General features: G+C 38.7%; 3 protein-coding genes across 5 annotated transcripts; 2 read left to right on the top strand and 1 right to left on the bottom strand.

Moving 5' to 3' along the window:
* The first annotated feature begins 1,979 nt into the window (after positions 1-1,979).
* Positions 1,980-3,067, top strand: LOC125457029 (putative protein FAM172B). Its single transcript, XM_048540718.2, has one exon. The coding sequence runs from the start codon at positions 1,980-1,982 to the stop codon at positions 3,030-3,032; it is 1,053 nt and encodes a 350-aa protein (XP_048396675.1). The 3' UTR covers positions 3,033-3,067.
* A 1,517-nt stretch (positions 3,068-4,584) lies between these two features.
* On the bottom strand, positions 4,585-11,933 carry txnl4b (thioredoxin-like 4B). Its single transcript, XM_048541513.2, has 3 exons — positions 11,704-11,933; positions 9,247-9,398; positions 4,585-5,819 (listed from the first exon to the last, which is right to left on the bottom strand). The coding sequence occupies exons 1-3, from the start codon at positions 11,833-11,835 to the stop codon at positions 5,654-5,656; spliced, it is 450 nt and encodes a 149-aa protein (XP_048397470.1). The 5' UTR covers positions 11,836-11,933; the 3' UTR covers positions 4,585-5,653.
* Positions 11,934-11,987: 54 nt separating this feature from the next.
* Positions 11,988-14,958, top strand: trmt10c (tRNA methyltransferase 10C, mitochondrial RNase P subunit). 3 transcript variants are annotated; one of them, XM_048540788.2, is made up of 2 exons: positions 11,988-12,473; positions 13,128-14,958. In XM_048540788.2, exon 2 carries the CDS (start codon positions 13,213-13,215, stop codon positions 14,311-14,313), a length of 1,101 nt encoding a protein of 366 aa, XP_048396745.1. In that variant the 5' UTR covers positions 11,988-12,473; positions 13,128-13,212; the 3' UTR covers positions 14,314-14,958. The 3 variants fall into 3 exon arrangements, with proteins under 3 accessions (XP_048396745.1, XP_048396744.1, XP_059506012.1); XM_048540787.2 differs by having other exon boundaries at positions 12,938-14,954; XM_059650029.1 differs by lacking the exon at positions 11,988-12,473 and adding an exon at positions 12,508-12,691 and having other exon boundaries at positions 12,938-14,956.
* Positions 14,959-19,603: the final 4,645 nt, after the last annotated feature.

Here is a 19,603-nt window from a genome sequence, read left to right on the forward strand (position 1 = left end):
ATCAAGTGTGTTCACCATGTAACACAATTATTGCTGATTGGACCATCCATCGCCTTTTAGCCACACTACAACCTTTTATACCAGTGATAAGGATCTATCAATTTCTACTTTAAATAAACTCAAAGACTGAACCACCGTTGTATTCTGCGGTAGAGAATGCCAAAGATTCACCTCTTTCCAGTTAAATAACTTCTCACCTCAGTCTGAAATAGCACTCCCCTTATTTTTACATTGTGCACCCAACTGAAGACTCACCAACTGGGGAAAACCTAACCTGCACCTACTTCATACATTACTTTAAGTATTTTCTGGATTTCAATAAGATCACCCATCATTCTTTGAAACTCTAGAGAATACCAGCCCAGTTTGATGGATCTCTCTTCACAGGATAATCCCATTATCCCAGGAGAGAGTCTGGTGAGCCTTTTTTCAAATTATTCCCTTTATTGACACTCTGCAGAACAAAGCATGATTGGCATCACATCCACAAACATTCACTCTTTACACCAGTGACACTCAGGATTAGGACAGTATACTAACTACAAGACACTGCAGAAATTTAGCAACACTCCTTAAACAACATCTTCCAAACCCGTAACCACTATCATCCAGAAGGAGATGGGCAGCAAATAAATGAGAACATGACATCCTGCAAGTAACCCTCCAAGCCACTCTTCATCCTCATTTGGAAATATGTCACCATTCCTTCACTGTCACTGAATCAAATTCCCATAACTCGCTCCCCATTCAAAATTCTGACTTCAAGACACAAACAGATCATCCATGATCTTACTGAATCTTGCAGCAGATTACAGGGGCCAAATTGTTTACTTCTGATCCTATTTAACATGTTGGTACAATGTTGTACAGATAGTAGAAGATCTTCAGATCTTGGAGAAATAACTGCCATGTTGGTCTTCCTCATTGTCCCTTTAACAATGGATATTACATCAATGTAACATGTAATTAAGAACCATCATATGATAAACAACATCTTGTTTAAGACAACAATCTCTTCTTGCTAGAAGAGAGTGGTTTTCTACTGCTGCATTAGACCAAGCAGTGTCAGTAGATCCTGACTAGAAAACTGAATGATACTAGTAAAGCTACCAGAAAGCTCACACAAGCAGCTGAGGATTCATTTTTAAATGAGATGAACAAAGTCAACTTCCATGGCCTGGGAATTTGTTTAAAGATGTTCTGCCACCCTGTGGCTTGGGGGATTTTGTTCTTTTAGTAAGGTAAAAACAGAACCGATAACCTCATTACTTTAGAACCTAAAGGCGTAATAAAACAGAAAAAAATTTAACAGTAGTAGTGGACTATTTGTAACTCATCAAAATCAGTTATAATAAACTCTCAAGTTCCAATACAAAGTGAATTTTTAATTGTAAATTAGGTAGCATCTACAAGCCATCTGTTTAAGATCAGCTGAATTTCTTTTACAACCAATTGTCTAAGTAACATCAATGAGAGTTGGACGAAAACGTCCTTAATTTTGCATTTAAATTTGCTCCTGAAGAATTGAATGAGTGGCAACACCTGAGTCAGAATTCGTTGAAAGGAGGAAGAGTTTATATATTCATTTAAGTAAAAACTTAATTGGTGAATTATCTAAACTCAAACACACTTTCACTTGGTAGTTACGAAATATTTTAAAACCATTTTCATTAACTGTTTAAATACTTTCAGAAGTCAGACGAAACTAGGTTATAGTCCAACAGGTTTAACTAAAATCACAAGCATTCGGATTGTCGCCTGGAGCCTTCTGACCTTGTCCACCACAGTCAAACGGGCATCTCCACATCGTGGCTACCAGTTAAACAACTACTAAACCAATGGTATCAGCAAATTGGCCCTGGGGCTATATATAGCCCCTGAAACCGATCCGTATAGCAAAGTATAGAAATCAACTTAATGCCGACGGCCTCGTGAATGAATAGGTAATTCGAAAGGCTAAGTTGAAATTCATTAAGAAAATGGAAGAACCAGCGATTCATCAGCAGTTGGAAAGTGCCGAAAGACTGAAAAAATTCAAATACTACTTCAATGAAAAAGGGCAACTGAGGCACATTGAAACAAACGAGCCATTTGTCTTTAAACAAAGTAATGCAACTAACTGGAGCCACCAAAGGTACAAAGCCTTTGGGACAGCTCTGGCCGAATACGTCTACGAACTATTGGAGAAAGAATGTCTGTTGAAACGAGTCTATGTTCCCATTGATGCAGCAAAGGATGACGGAAAAAGTTTCTGCTTCATGAGTGAAAGGGCTCTGACCAATTCTTCCAAACTGATTGTTCTGCTGCAAGACCGTGGAGTGATGCGGGCTGGTACCTGGTCCCAGCAATTGATTCTGCACGATTGCTTGGACACCGGCACGCAAATCCCCTTCATTAAGAAAGCTTTAAGCGAGCGGTACGAAGTGATCGTGTTAAATTGCAATGACCGCTTTACGGCTGTTAAACAAGGCGATGACGCTGAAAAAAAGCAACTTGATTCTGATGAAAGGGAATCAAAGCTTGAACAGACACCAATGGGGGATGTTGAAAGTGTTGAAGCGTACACCACCTACATTTGGGACCAGTTTATATCAAAGTTTCCTGACAGGAGTGTAGCTTTTATAGCACATGGCTATGGCGGGTTGCTATTTGTGAATCTCCTAAATGAACGTAGAGATGTCATGAGCAAAGTTTATGCTGTGGCCTTCATAAACTCTGCTCATGATGCAGATCACCAAAACGTTGAGCAAGGTGGCCGGGATTGGATTGAGAAACATTGCCGTAATTGGTTGCTGAGCCCCAAGCCTCTAGACAAACCTGTCCCCTCTTTAAGGATGGGCTGCGCGCAGGTTTCTGCCGGCACTGAAAAGCCTGAGTGGGCACCCACAACGTGCTTTCACTCTATCTTCAAGCACTTGAAGAAAGTTTCAAACATGCAGAATGCTGATCGGATCATTCGATCGCCAATCGTTACAAGAAGTTTAAGTAAGAAAACTACAGAAAGCAATAAAAGATGTAGATTTGTTGACTGAGCTTTGTCAAATAAATCAATGGTATTTGATAACTTGTAAGCCCTCTACAACAGAAACGTGTTTCTCCACTGATGTTTTCTCTAGCGTGTTTTAAGCTTTCTAGCTACACATTATTTTGCTTTATGAATGCTATGCAATGACTTGTGCACTTAGGAACACTATTTTTGTGCGCAGGCTAAATTTCAAGCTAACCAACGAAGATTTTTTTTACTTCGCGGTGACTATACATTCGAGAGACGGTTTTTTTTTTGTTTTGCAGCGTTCTTCTGATCGGTCAGATCATGCCAGTTAATATCTGTGGCCTATTGCTGCATACGGGAGCCTGGGTGGTGGGGCAGCTATTTAAAACATCGAATTTTCGATCTTTTCAACACTACCCTCTACAAAGCAATTAAAGCTTTCTGTAGTGCGACTTACATGAATGTTCAACGAATTCTTGACTGTCCTCCTAAGAATACACCCAGTAGTATAATAATGTATTTCGATACCAGGAACTTTGTCCGATCGCATTGTTAGCTGCCATCGAATTGGTATGTGAGTGGTTTAATGTGAACTTCGACGATTTTTCTTTCTTGATTTTCATAGTAAGTCACTTATATGGTCTTTTAATTTTTATTTTTTTGGTCAGTGGTCTAGTGTGTATCTAAATCGTGTCACAGGCCACAATAACGTTGAAGAACTGGGCAGCTTAATTATAGAATAGTCTCTGATGCATTCATTGTCTCTATGGTGTAGTTCTAATTTTGGGCGGCACGGTGGCGCTGTGGTTACCACTGCTGCCTCCAGCATTAGGGACCCAGGTTCCATTCCAACCTCGGGCAACTGTCTGTGTGGAGTTTGCAGTGTCCCCCGTATCTGTGTGCGTTTCCTCCCCTACACACCTTGTGGACTGGCCGTGCAAAATTGCCCATAGTGTTCAGGGAGGTGTAGATTAGGTGGGTTACAAGGGGATGGGTCTGGGTGGGATGTCCTGAGGTTCTGTGTGGACTTGTTGAGCCAAAGGGCCTGTTTCCACACTAGGGATTCTTAAAAACTGCACACAGTGCTCCTGAAGAGGCCTCAATGTTCTGAACGTAACTTCCATACTCAAAAGGACTGAGCAATGAAGGCAAGCATGCTGAATGCCACCTTTTAACCAACCTCTCTACCTGTGTTGCAAATTTAAGAATTATGTACCTGAACCTCCTTTGAGTCTCGGTTCTACAACACTTCCAAGAGCCCTACCATTCGTTGCATAAGCACTGATATTGTTTGTATTACCAAATCCTGGAGAAGCTGTCTCTTTTGGAATCCCTTTAATCAGGAATCCACCTACAATTAACCTTCAGGACTGGCTTCAAAAACAAATAAAGCTTGTTTGGTTTCTTTTCCAACAGCCCCTTTTCCTCACCACAAACTATTCTAATGTACATGATTAATTTCCAGCTGCAATTCTAGTTCGATTAAAACATTGAAACCACAAAATTGAGGTGAGGATTCTTACACAATGTTTGCAATATTGTACTTTTACCTTCAAATGTGAAGTTGGTTAGAAGAACCACAATAAAATAAAAAAATTATGGAATACATTTTAATTGCACGCAAGGTGAACAAAGATCATTGTGCTCCAATTGCTGCATACCTGGCAAACAAAATCTTCTCTGATCTATGTTGAGTTAACTGAAACCAGCTGGCTCAGTGGTAAGGGGTTTTACACCTTGCCCCATCTACAGTCTGAAGGAAGCACCAAATTGTTGTTCATGACTTAGTGATAGAACATATGCATGTGTCATACAAAGAGACAGGTGTGTGAGGACAAGATTAGGTTAGAACATTGTGCCTCTGCTGATTAAATAATTTGGAAACAGTAGGATCGCACTTGATTAGTCATCTTCTCAATGCATCACAAAATTACATCCTGAACCACATGTCTGTATGAGCAACCTTATTCGGGACAGTAAAATAACATTGAGGGGAGAAAACCACCACCAGTTGGCGTGTCTGTTGACACTTTATATCCATACATTAGAACTGTGTATGGCGTGCTAGAATGTGGGTTCAAGCCACCTTCCAGCAGTAAGTACTTCTGCTCCATAGGAAAACTTGGAGATTGTGTTTTTTTTTCATTCACCAAGGAGCATGAGCTTACATGTGGGTTAGAAACCTACCACCTTAGCATGGGAATGATGTGTAAGTGAAGAAACCGTATTTCTCCTTCCCATTGAAATTATGACTTCTTTTCCATATACAGGGTTTATTTCTTAGATATATATTTTTAAATAAAAAGCTTGGAAAATCTCCTGTCCCGAGAATTCCTGTCAAGTGCTAATTGGGAAAACACCAATTGTCAGTGAAATAAAGTAATTTTCCAAAGCTAATCTTTAAGGCAAGTTTGTGGTGGCAGACCTGCCAATGAGCGGAGATTTGCAGCTGCAGAAAACTGAAATTTTACACAATAGGGGAGCATAACTCTTCGTGTGGAGTCCATTCATCATGATTCTTACAAGAAATTTCTCATCAATTCATGTTGTGGACTATCCACTTTGCATCAAATCTCAATACTCTTCAACAACTGGACAGTTGATGTCTTGAAATTGCATTCTGTTCAAGTATTTGCAAAACACAGCACACTGTCAATCCATTTAGATGCCATGATAAAGAAGGTCATACTTTGGGACATTCCTTGGATCAATAGGGCTGTGTACTATTAGCTTTCCTCGCATTGCTCCTCGGAATATTACTTCAATTAAATCTATGAAGTCTTGCTTTGTTTTGAAACACCCAATAAACTTTGTATGATCTGGAGACCTAAAACAAAACAGAATAGAAACACATTTTTACCAATGTTCGCAATTTTACTTTCAAAAATCCAATGGAATTAAATGATTCATGTTAATATACTTATAAATAGCAAGAAGACGCGAAGCAGGATTGGGCTATGTTGCAATCAGCTGGGACTAAGTTGGGAATTTACACACAGAGGTTCAGGGCTCAAGGTACTAAATTAATAATTTCTATCACACTTTCCCAAGGAAGAACACGTTGCCCAGATGAAAGACAATGTTCAGAGATTGGAAAAGTTTCAAACTGATGAGGCTGTCTGTACTTAAATTTGATAAGTCACTAGAATCACCCAAATATAGAAGCAAATGAGAGTGGAAATTACAGAGGCATTGGTATAATTTTTCAGTCCTCCTTATACACTGGAGTGGGGGTAGTGCCAGATGTCTTCAGAATTACAAATGCTATACATTTGTTTAAAAGGGTGTAGAAATAAACCCAACAAGTGCAAGTCAGTAAGTCTATCTTTGGTAGTGGAGAAGCTTCTGAAACAATAACTCTCAACAAAATTAATAGCTGTTTGGGCAGAATAGGTGAATAAAGGAAAGCCATTTTGGATTTGAAAGGGGAAAATCATGTTCAACTAATGTTCTGAAGTTTTTTAAAGAAATAAAAGAAAGAGAGTTGGCGAGGATAATGTTGTTTAATGTGTACAGGGACTTCCAAAAGGAATTTGATATAATACGACAAAACAATGTCAGCAAACCTATAGCTCAGGGAATAAAAGGCACAGTAACAACATTGATATGAAATTGACCTAGTAACCAGAAACCGGGAATTGTGGTTAACATTTTTTTTCAGACTGGAAGAAGCTTAGTAGACAAATTTCCAAGGGTTTAATGTTTGGCCCTTGCTTTCCTATATATATTGACGACCTAGACATTTGTATACAGGAAACAATATCAGATTTTGAGGATATGATATAATTTGTGAATTGTGGCGAGCATAGAATACAGCTGAAATAGGTCAAAGAGACAAGTTGGTGAAAATGAAAGTCAGTGCACAGAAATGGGAAGTGATTCATTTTGTTAGGAAGAATGTGGAAAGACAATATAAAAGAGTTCAATAATAAAAGCAATACAGGAGCAAAGGGATCTGGGTATTTTTGTCATAAGTCATTGAAAGCAGTAAGACAGTGTGACCCAGTGGGAATAAAGTTTGACTTGATTTATTATTGTCACATGTACTGAGATATAGTGAAAAGTACTTTTTGCATGCTATTCAAACAAATCACAACTTACATAAGTACATCAGGGTAACAGAATGCAGAATAAAATGCTACAACTAACAGAAGGTGCAGTGAAAGATCAACTCTCATAAAAGAGAGGTCTGTTCATAAGTCTGATAACAGCGGGGGACAAGTTGTTCCTGAATCTGTTGGTATGTGTTTTCAAACTTTACTAGCTCCTGCCCAATGGAAGAGGGTAGAAGAGAGTACAAGTGGGATGGGAGGGGTCTTGGATTATGTTGGCTGCTTTCCTGAGACACTGAAAAGTGCAGACGGAATTATGAAAGGAAGGCTGATTTTTTGTGACGGACTGGGGTGTGTTTACAACTCCCTGTGACTTCCTGCAATCTTGGGGAAAGCAGTTGCCATATCAAGCGGTGATACATTCAGAAAACATGCTTTCTATGGTGCATCGATAAAAATTGGTAAGATCATTGTGAACATGGCGAGTTTCCTTAGCCTGACAAAGTAGAAGCATTGGTGGACTTTCTTGACTGTAGTGCGATATGGATGGACCAGGACAGATTGGTAATATTTACTCCTAGGAACTTCAAACTCTTGACCATCTCCACCTCAGCACCATTGATACAGAGTTATGTCCTCCACCCCTCTTCCTGAAGCCTATGACTAGCTCCATCATCTTGCTGACATTGAGGGAGAACTTGTCGTCTTTACAACATACCACTAAGCTCTTGCTCTCTTTTCTGCACTCTGTCACATCGTTGTTTGAGATCTGACCCACTCCAGGGGTGTCATCAGCAAATTTGTAAATGGAATTACAGCCGAATTTGGCCACACAGTTGTCTGTGCAAGAAGTAATAGTAAGGGACTGAGTATTCAGCCTTGTGGGGCACTGGTGTTGAGGATTTTTGTGGATGAAGTGGTGTCGCCTATCCTTACCGATCTAGTACTTACTCCACTCTGGCTGATATCATGCCGAGTCAAGAAACTGAGTGTGTGCAAGCTGTAGGAACAAGGCTTCAAGCAATGCTGTGTATTTGGTGGTATAACACATACATCTCAGGTAGAGTCCTGATTTATAGAAATTATTGGCTGATTGCAATGAGGTAAATGGGGCAATGCCTGAGATTAATAATAGCATTTGATAAGATGGCATTTGAAGATGCAATCACTAATCTTGACCATTCATGTGAGGTCACTGAACTTTCTGCAATGCTACATTCTCTGTAATCTTCTCCAACTCAGAAGTGTGCTAGGTGAGCTTCCTGCAGATATAGCAAATTTCCAGGAGGGTCAGGAAGTCAAGGGTCAAGCTGCAGAAAATGCAGCAGAGTCCTAGGTCACAGAGTTTAGAGACGAGTTTGATTGGAATTATCGTTTTGAAGGTGGAGCTAAAATCAATAAGTTACAGTCTTATGTGGGAGTCCTTGATATCCAAATGTTCCAAGGATGAGTGTTTACAGTATCCTGGACTTTATTAACAGGGGTACAGAATACAAATGGGAGGAGGTTATGTTAAATTTGTATCAACTATTGGATCAGCCTCAACTGGATTACTGCATCCCCCATGGACTCTACATGTTAGGGAAAATGTAAAGGCGTTACAGAGAGTGCACAGAGGATTCACAAGAATGGTTCCAGGAATGAGGAGCTTCCAGAATGTAGATAGATTGAAGAAATTAGGACTATTTTCCATGGAGGAGGTTAAGTGAAGATTGGTTGTAGTATTCAAAATCATGAATGGTGGTGATGAAGTAAAACTGTTTCCACTGTTGTAAGAATTGAGAATGAGAGGGTACACATTTAAGGTAATTGGCAAAAGAGGCAATGGAGACACGAGGTTGACTGGGTTTCGAGAAGAAAATGTTTCCTGGAGACAACAGAATCAAAGATGGTAGTGTGGCAGTGTTAAAATATGTTTAATGCCACTGAAATAGGGACAACTTAAGATAAGATTTAACAGATTAAAAGGTAAAATGCGAGCATCGGCAGAATTATGGATATTGAAGAGTTGCTAACAATTAAGAGCAAAGATTTCAAGCAGTCATTTTCAATAGAGAAACTGTTTATTGGCTAATTTTAATTAATTGTTACCCCTATCAGAAAAGGCGAATAGAAATAGTGTTTCTTCACTCCATATTGATCAAGATATTTAACACAACAAATCAACATCGACAAACATTTTTGTAAAGCAAAATATCTTACCCATAGTCCACCTTCATATGTTGGCCATTGAAGAAAAAAACTGTGGAAGGAATGTAACTGATGTCAAAGTAGCGAGTGTATATAGGCACACTGTCAACATCCACCAGGTAAATAGCTGCCATTTTACTCAGGTCATGAGCAGTTTTTGAAAGCTAGTGAAACAAAGGTGAAAAAAAACTTGATATTGAGACTATAATCAAGATAATTATTTTGCCTCGGAAGGAAAACTAGTGTAAACATGTTCACCAGATTTAAACAATAGGCTTTGACAAATCAGATCAGGTTTGAAGAGACTGAAATTATGTTTCCTATATCTTGTTCTTTGTGACAAGAGAGTTTATAGACTTTCTCAGTCTTACTCCTCATTCTACATCAGCATCACAGGTGCTTCATAGTATGTGCTCAAACAATTAATACCCATTACCTGTTTCTTAAACTTAAAAAAAATAACATTGAGATTAACTAGACATTAATAACCTGCTGAATTAACAATAAGAAAAAAAAACATAGTTCATTATATGAAGGATGTGGAAACTTTGGAAAGGGTGCAGAGGAGATTTACTAGGATGTTGCCTGGTATGGAGGGAAGGTCTTACAAGGAAAGGCTGAGGGACTTGAGGCTGTTTTCATTAGATAGAAGAAGGTTGAGAGGTGACTTAATTGAAACATACAAAATAATCAGAGGGTCAGATAGGGTGGATAGGGAGAGCCTTTTTCCTAGGATGGTGATGGCAAGCACGAGGGGGCACAGCTTTAAATTGAGGGGTGAAAGATATAGGACAGATGTCAGAGGTAGTTTCTTTACTCAGAGTAGTAAGGGAATGGAACGCTTTGCCTGCAACGGTAGTAGGTTCGCCAACTTTAGGTACATTTAAGTCATCATTGGACAAGCATATGGACGTACATGGAATAGTGTAGGTTAGATGGGCTTGAGATCGGTATGACAGGTCGGCACAACAGAGGGCCGAAGGGCCTGTACTGTGCTGTTATGTTCTATGTTCTATGTTCTTATCTCAGCATATATTTCAGCAATTGTTTTGTATTGGCAAAGATCAAGAAGGTATCTCAAATCAAAATTTTGCATAGAATCTTGTTTCAGGGAACATAAAGAGAATTATCTCAAAAATGGAATGTATTCCTTTGACTGCACACATTTCAAGAGCTGCTTCACTTACTTCTGAGGGTATTTTGAGGGAATAATTTTACATTTAGATAAATTTTATTCACATTTATAAATTTATTTATGTGTATTTTATTATCTATAATCAACTTCTTGTACCTTGATATAATTTGCCAACAGATCCTCAAGTTTGATTCACTGAGGAATTTATGTATCTTAAATTACAAGAACAAATCTTGAAAGATTAGCTACCAAAGAATCATTTTTCAAGTTATTTTCAATACATTTATCATTGTTGTCATTAAACCAGTTTTATTTGTTTTTCAGCAAGTTTGTGTTGTCAATGCGTTCCAACTTGCAGGTGACAATATGCATGAAATATTTTCCCATCAATATTTTCCTCTGCCAAAAGGTATTCAAGTATGTCCTTCTGAACATTTAAAAATTTAAACATGCAAACTTAACTTCCAGCAAACTCATTGAGGTGTCCTTATGCAGCACGTTATGGATCAGTATTTAAATTAACAACATATATTTATGTTGCAGAATTACATAGTTAAATATCCTAAGGTTCTTCACAGTAGGTAACAAACGCCACGGAACAGAAGTCAATATTAGGACAGATGAACAAATGCTTGGTCAATGAGATAGGTTTTGAGGAGTAACTTATAAGAGGCAAAGAAGGAAAGAAAAGGGTAGGGAAAATCCAGTGCATAGATTTAGGTTAAAGTCACAAAAAAGCTAAAACTGGAGGGGTACAGGCCACAGTACTCCATAAGTAGTTGGGATTGGGAAAGGTCACAGAGATTGGGATGTATGAAGTCATAGAAGCATTTGAAAGCAAAGAATTTACATCTGTGGTTGTATTGTAGTGGCAACAAATTAGTTCAGCAATAATTTGGGTTTAATCATCTCATCATCTCAAATCTTAAAACATAACAATCTATTTTAAAATGCAGTGTCTGATTAAACAAACATTACCTGCATGCGCCACCACAGTACAATAAACACAAGATACACTTAATCTCTTTAGTGTTTTCAGCACTTTTGGAAATTGTACTATTTTCTTTCCGAATAGTTTTCCTGAATAACAATGAAGTGTTAATTTACATAGCACCTCATTCGAGAAGTTGCATTTACAATTTCGTGATTAAAAGTCAAGAAACATTGTGGGCTGAAGGGCCTGTTCTGTGCTGTACTGTTCTATGTTCTATGTTCTAATTCTACCAACTGAACCAAGCTGATTCTACAAAGTATTTTCCCTGCTAACAATGAACGCAATTCAGAATAAGCCAACAGAAGCAACTTTGTTAATTATGTTTGGTAACAACTCTTACAATTTCATCCAGTTGTAAACACACTGGGTCCTGATCACGACCGAAACGCAGAACCAGTACCCTCTCTGCTACGGTCTTTATAACGTGGTCAACGTCTTTCTTAGTTTGTAACTTTGGCAGCAAGAAGCTCATTTTCTCCACGTTCAAGGGAAACGCGAATCGAAAAAAAAAGTTAAATCAAAATTCACAAGCGACATAGGCGGGGAAAGCCAGCCACGAACCGGATGTAAACTGTCACAGGACTACTTCAAAACAATTCCCCAGAAACACAAAAGCAAGAATTAGCAAAGCACTGCTATGTAGTAGTTATGCAGCGTGATTAAAAAAAGCCTCAACGTTTGCCATGTATTATTCGATAATAAATGACATTACAAAGTAATGCAAGTTATAAACACTCTGCGGGTGAACAAGGATTGGAAATTGAAGGATGCGTAAATTGAATTGGGCGCATGCAACATTATTTTTAATATTATCCCAGCAGTGTTTTATGACATCGGTTGCTAATGACTAAAAGTAAAATCTTACAAATCACCAGCCATTTTATGATTTTAAAACTGTGCTTTAAATACGAGTCTGCATTTTTCATGTGTAGTGCTAGTTTCTTTAATGTATAGGAAAGGATGAGTTAAGGAAGTATGGAAAGAGACGGACAGGTGCTGGGTGACCTTCCCCTTCATTCAGACGGCTGCAGTTTGTGTGAATTAGATCCGGGCAAGGTTCTAGACCACGTTCCAAATCTGAATTTCGTACCGGACTTCATTCTTTCTTCCGTAAGTTCGCAGGTGTTGTTTATTGTGCAATCTCTACTGTTGGGTATCGTTTGTTTGTTCGTACATTCATTTATGGTGTATTAATGTAATTGAAATTCAAATACTCTGTATGCATCCCTGCAGCCCGAACAAGGCGGGTTCTTGAAATTAACCCAGTGGCAGAGGCACCCGTTGGAAAGCCCATCTGCAATGATGTTAATTGCGGAAAGGATCATACTGTGAGCTCAAATTGAAAAAAAAATCCGTTTTATTATGATACTATCCAGCAAGGTCTCTCTATAAAGAAGGAATGTAGAAAATTGGGAGGGAAGGAAAAGTGTGCTATGTGCATTCGTTTAACACTGCTGTGGTTTTGAGAAAATTAAGAGCTTTGTGTTTCAGTACAAACAGATTTGTCAAGAAATGATATTTAACTTGGAAAACATATTTAATAATCCATCTAATTTTTTTTCTAATAACAACAGGTTTTTAACATTTCGTGGGATTTATTTGAACGTTGTGGAGACTGTTTTTCAGCAATTTTTGTATTTTCTTGGAACTTATTATGTGGCTCCGTGTTGCCCATTTTTTCCAAACTTTTGCTGGTCTGCAATTAAAGACTTGTGTGAAGAATAAAGTGCCTTTAATCAAGTGTCAATTTATGCCACCCCACAGGACACTAGTTTTAACATCATGCATAAAGAATGAGGAGAAAAAAGTCAGCCCTGATAAATTAGACTTGGATATTTGGAAGACTGTTATGAAAGAAACTGCATTAGAAACTCCCAACCTGTGCCCCTCTGAAGATCCTGTGGACTCATTCTCTGCTGCTACAAGAGAATTGGTTCAAATGTGGCGACTGGCTGGGAAAGCTGTGCCAGAGAACCTAACTGAGGAGCAGCTGACCATTGTTCAAGAACTACCTTCCAAATCTGCAAAGAAAAAATATCTCAAGTATCTAGCAATCAAAGAAGGCAAAAAGAAAGCAACAAAGGAGAAACAAAAAATAAAACAAGAACAAGCAAAGTATCAAAAGGAAAAAGAAAATGAAGGAGGAATTGAATTAAGGAACACATTTCTTTTGCAATTCTGGCAGCGGTCTTTTGATGTAATGTACAATTGGAGGGCTGCTCAGTCTATGATGTTTGGTCAGCCACTGATATTTGATATGAGTTATGAAAGCTACATGGCACGGCGAGAAATGGAGAACACTATCTCTCAGCTACTAGAGTGTGAGGGGTTCAACAGAAGATCTTTAGACCCATTCCACTTATATTTTTGTAACATGATCCCAGAGGGATCATATCATAAGGAGTTTTTGAAACGTTATGGGGATGCCTGGGATAGACTCTTGATAACGGTAACAGAAAAGTCATATGTTGACGTTTTTCCCAAAGACAAGCTTGTGTATTTAACTGCGGATTCACCTTCTGTATTGAAGAGTTTTCAGCATGATAAAATCTACATCATTGGGTCGGTTGTTGATAAGTCAATTCAGACAGGATTGTCCCTTGCAAACGCAAAGCGTTTAAAGTTGGCAACAGCACGCCTTCCTTTGGATGAGTATTTGAAGTGGGATGTTGGTGCAAAAAACCTTACATTAAATCAAATGATCAGCATTTTGCTTACTGTGAAAGACACTGGTAACTGGCAAGAAGCTCTCAAATTTGTTCCAAAAAGAAAGCATGAAGGATTTTTACCAATTCCAGAACAGAAGTACTGCAATCAATCTAAAAGTTACCAGAACAAGACAAGAATCGACAAGGGACCAATAAAGAAAACCAGGAGGCAAAAGTCAACTTTAAGTCAAGGTGTAGAAAGATCATCAGACAGGAAAAGATGGTGGCTGGAGGAAGATTAAAGATCCTTAAAACATTTTAAGTGCTGACTTGCCTGAAAGAAATAGCTTTGTTAGTACACCGAATTTCATACTGCATTGATGTATCAAAAGATGCAAATCTGACTGTTGTGTATATCGCTGCTTATCAGTGTCTTGATTTTAGACCATAATTATGAGAAAAACTGCAAAGCAATAAAAATTGTGTATTTAGCTTCAAGGTCAAATAGAGAATTATTCACTGTTTAACTGAAGCATACATACTAGGGTCATTCCAAATTGGATCCCTAGTTAGTGTGAGTGGGCTGAGTTCAGCCAGGTCTCTTTGTGATATTCCAAATTGGATTGCTTCTTCAGGACTTTGACCGTGTAAAAAATTATCCAGGACTCACCAATTTGTTATCTATTGATTCTTACTGGCAGCAAGAACAGGATTAGGCAAATTGATTTTCCACCTACCCACTTGCCCTGCAAACATTCTGGCAAGAATTCTATTTGAATAACAACAACTTGAACAACCAGTGGCAGAGTCATCATTCCATTCCATTCCATTCAATTTCATATCCAGAGTGATAAATTACTGGACAATCTTAGTAGGGAATAAAATGACACTTTTAACAAATTGCATCTGTATTAAGTTAATCATTATTTCTCAGAATAGTTAAGGGGGAGCTGAGAACATTGTATTTGGCCTTACCCTCTCTCAACCAGACAACCATTAAAAAGCAAACCGACTCCTCACTGTTGGTAGCTGTTTAGGGTCCACTGTTGAGATTACTTTGGTGTGAATTTTAAATGAATCAATGACTGGGATTATATTCAATAATTAGTACAATCACTTCCCCTGCTGTAATTCGCTAAGTAGAATTAGTAGAATAACTAAGGTACTTGAGGACTTGTGGTTTTTGGTATGAGTGTGAGCTACGTTGTTTAGGAATGGTAGAGTTATAAAAAGAAGTAAAACAAATTATTTGAGAGGGGGGCAACACTTACTGCTACCAAAGCAGTCAAACTCAACTGAAGCGGTTAAGAAAACAAGATTAACCTGGCAGTTAGAAATCTACCACATACCATAATAAGTCATTCTTGCAGAGCTTTCTTTCAAACGATTCACTGCCAAAAAATGCCAGTTCAAAACAGAATATCTATCTGATCCACAAAAAGTTATATCTGCCCTGAAAGGTTGAAACAAAATTGTCAAATGTGCAAAGGAATTTCACCAAATAACTTGATGGAGACAATTTATAGTCTTCATTTAATTTTAGTATTTGTTTTAAAAACAAATCCGACATGAAAGAAACAGTTCTGAAAAGATATGGCAGCAGGATGGGTAAGTGCAATTAGAACTATTTAGTCACATAGGGCTGAATGGTTCATTACCATAATGTAAGTTCAATGAATGAAGTCACTGTAGGTCTGATTGGGTTATAGCTATATATTTTCTCTAAACATTTAATTTCAATAAATTAAACAATGTCAATAAAGACTATAATTTAGAACAAAATAATTGGAAAACATTGGTTGTAGTAAAATGCAAGCAAAAGTCGTGCATTGCTTTTTCAGAAACATTTTAGTGGTGTGCCAACCTAACATAGCATTTGTTGAAGTTATGTTGACATAATTGTGTACATATGTATGATTCTGTAAAAGTCAATGTGATTGAAAATATTTCAAATCTGACAGTTGAGAGATGGAAGCATCACTGAAGAACAGAAGCTTGGACATTTTATTGCATAATGTTTTTAAGCTGGGTGATTTTTTTGATAGCTGCATGTTGTAATTTCTATGTATGAGTATATATTTCCGGAAGTTTAAAGTGCTGGGTCCTTAATGTCCGAACTGCTTCTGATCTCTGGTTGGCCTGCTCCAGTATTAAGAAAATAAGAATCAAAATACTATTTTTAGGGCCTTTTCAACACACAATTTTTCAAGTCACTTCACTGCAAAGCAAGTCCTTTTGAAATATAGTCACACTATTATTGTAATCTAGAAAATATAACTGCCAATCTGTATCAGCAAGGTCCACAAACAGCAATTAAATAACAGATGAGACTTCTTACCTTAAGTGTAAGTCATGAAAGAAATTTATTTGTAGATTGCTAGCTAGGACAGCATTTATTGCTTATCCCTCATTGCCCTGGAAAAGGCAGTGGCGAGTTGCCTTCCAGAACTGCAGCAATCCTGTTAGAAAGGGAGCTTCAGGATTTTGACTTAATGATGTTGAAGAAATGGTGATTATAGTTCCAAGGCAACATGAAAGGTAGCTTGGAAGGCAACAGGTAGATGATTGCATTTCAATGCATCTGATACCCTTGCCCTTCTAGATGATGTAGGTCATGGGTTTGAATGATGCTGCCAAAGAAATCTAGTTACTGCAATGAATCCTGTACATGGTTCACACTGCTTCCACTTTGTATTAGTGACAAAGGGAGTAAATGTTGAAGTGCTGGATGGGATGTCAATCAACCAGACTTCTTTGTCCTGGATAGTCTCAAGCTCCTGCAATATTTTTGGAACTACATTCATCCAGACAAGTGGAAAGTATTCTATCACACCCCTAGCTTGTGCCTTGTAGATCATGGGCAGGCATTGAGGAGACAGGAAGTGAGTCACTTGTTGCAAAAATCCAAATTAACTTGCAGTTGCAGGCCTAGCACTAATACGTATTATGCCATCCAATTCAAGTTCTGGTCATTGACCAGAACAGTTGCTGAAATTCCCTTGCTCTTTTTTTTTAACATAGTGCTATGAAATGCTTTACATCACCCTGAGATGAGAAAAGTGGAGGTTTGGTTTGTCATCTCATCCTAAAAACCATAGCCACTGCAGTAGGGTCAAGTGGTATTTGTGAAGAGATCAATCAAGTTATTTCAAATACAGACTCCTCATCTGAATTAGGGCACTGGAATTAAAAGAAAAGCTGTTCAATACAAGAGCAAGTTCAACCGCACTGAGGGATGTAATAGCAGTTGGATCATTATTCAAGGAAGAATCAGAGATCTGCTGGCTGTATGATGAAGGTGGAGGTGTGGATATCCATAATGGAAAGGAGCTGATTAAGACAGCTAAAGTGGAGTTCATTTAATTGGAGGTGTTTGAAATGTCATGGATACAGGTGAGGTGGATTGTACAAGGGAATAGGATACAGTCTGGGGCAAATTAGATCAGTGGGACAAATGCAAATAATGGTGCACATTTATCTAAATTAAACTCCATCTGCCACTCCTGAACCCACAGCTCATCTAATCAAGGTCCCATTGAACTCTGAGATAACCTTCTCCATGTCCACTACACCACCTGTAAACTTACTAACTGTACCCACTATATTCACAACCAAATCCTTTATATAATGACCAAAAGCAGTGGACCCAGCACCGATCCTCGTGGCACATCTGGTCACAGGCCTCCAGTTTGAAAAACAATCCTCCACCAACACACTGGAGAGCTAGCACTAAATCTTGGAAGGAAAGCAATACTTCTTTTATACAGTGATATTGGGAACTGCAGATGCTGGAGAATCCAAGATAATGAAATGTGAGGCTGGATGAACACAACAGGCCCAGCAACATCTCAGGAGCACAAAAGCTGACGTTTCGGGCCTAGACCCTTCATCAGAGAGATTAGGAAAAATTAATATGGCCAGTGTTAGGCTGGCATTTCATAATTAAAAGGAATTGACAGGCCAGAGGGACGGGTCCAGGTGGATTAAGAAGGTTATAGACAGCAGAAATTAGCAGTTGTGTGGTGACATAATGAAAACTCACGGCCAAGAACAGAAATAGTAAAGCAAAGTTGACTGGAGAAGAGCTTTATACTATTGTCAGGCTCAGAATTTGTTGAAGTGGAGTCAAAGAGCAATAAAGCTGTGAAAAGAAAGCTGAATCAGAGAACAAGATTTGAGAGGTAGGGAATATATGACAAGGGATGAAATTGGAACGAGTGACAGAGTTCCAAGAATGTTATAAATAACAAAAATCAGAACATAAGTTAACATTCAAGAATTGTTCAAGTATTTATGTCTTAGCAAGGTAGAAGGCAAAGCCACTGTAGCTTTACCAAACCATAGTGCTGTCCTCTCATTCAAGCAAGACAACTGATGGTGGTTTAATCTGAGAGTTACCACACCTCAGGTGAAGGGAGAAATTGAGGAGGACAGTTCTTAGTAAGGAAAATTCAGCCATTTTTGGAATTGAACATATGCTATTATTGTCACTCTGCATTGCAAACCCAACTGGCTAGCGAACTTGCTTAACTGTGCCCCATCCAACCCCAGTTCTTAGCACCTGAAAGCAAGAAAAAGATTTTTATTAAATTGGACAGCAACAATATAGATCCAAGAATCAGGTTAGTTCTGAACTAATCAAAAAGCCAAAGAATTGTGGGATGCTGTAAATCATAAAAGCAGAAACAGAAATTGCTGGGAAAACTCAGCGGGTCTGACAACTTCAGAAGAAGGATCCCTGGACCTGAAACATTAACTGTGCTTTCTCTGCACAGGTGCTACCAGCCCTGCTGAGTTTAGTTCTCAACTAATGTACGCCATGGTAATGCAAAGTATTAGCGTGGGTATGTGTGATTAGTCATACAGGTATACAGCACAGATAAAAAGGCTCTTTGGCCGATTGGGTCTGCACCAGTCAAAAACCACTACCAATCTATTATAAGATAGCAAGATGTAGAGCTGGATGAACACAGCAGGCCAAGCAGCATCAGAGGAGAAGGAAGGCTGACATTTTGGGCCGAGACCCTTCTTCACAAAATTCTTCAGATTTCTAAAGAAGGGTCTAGGTCTACAGTCAACACGGCTTTGTGAGGGGTAGGTCATGCCTCACAAACCTTATCGAGTTTTTGAGGATGTGACTAGAAAAGTTGATGAGGGTCGAGCTGTGGATGTGGTGTATATGGACTTCAGTAAGGCATTTGATAAGGTTCCCCATGGTAGGCTCATTCAGAAGGTCAGGAGAAATGGGATACAGGGGAACTTAGCTTCTTGGATACAGAATTGGCTGGCCAACAGAAGACAGCGAGTGGTAGTAGAAGGAAAATATTCTGCCTGGAAGTCAGTGGTGAGTGGGGTTCCACAGGGCTCTGTCCTTGGGCCTCTACTGTTTGTAATTTTTATTAATGACTTGGATGAGGGGATTGAAGGATGGGTCAGCAAGTTTGCAGACGACACAAAGGTCGGAGGTGTCGTTGACAGTATAGAGGGCTGTTGTAGGCTGCAGCGGGACATTGACAGGATGCAGAGATGGGCTGAGAGGTGGCAGATGGAGTTCAACCTGGATAAATGCGAGGTGATGCATTTTGGAAGGTC

The sequence above is a fragment of the Stegostoma tigrinum genome, chromosome 12 (genome assembly GCF_030684315.1).
Source record: "Stegostoma tigrinum isolate sSteTig4 chromosome 12, sSteTig4.hap1, whole genome shotgun sequence".
Lineage (NCBI taxonomy): Eukaryota > Metazoa > Chordata > Chondrichthyes > Orectolobiformes > Stegostomatidae > Stegostoma > Stegostoma tigrinum.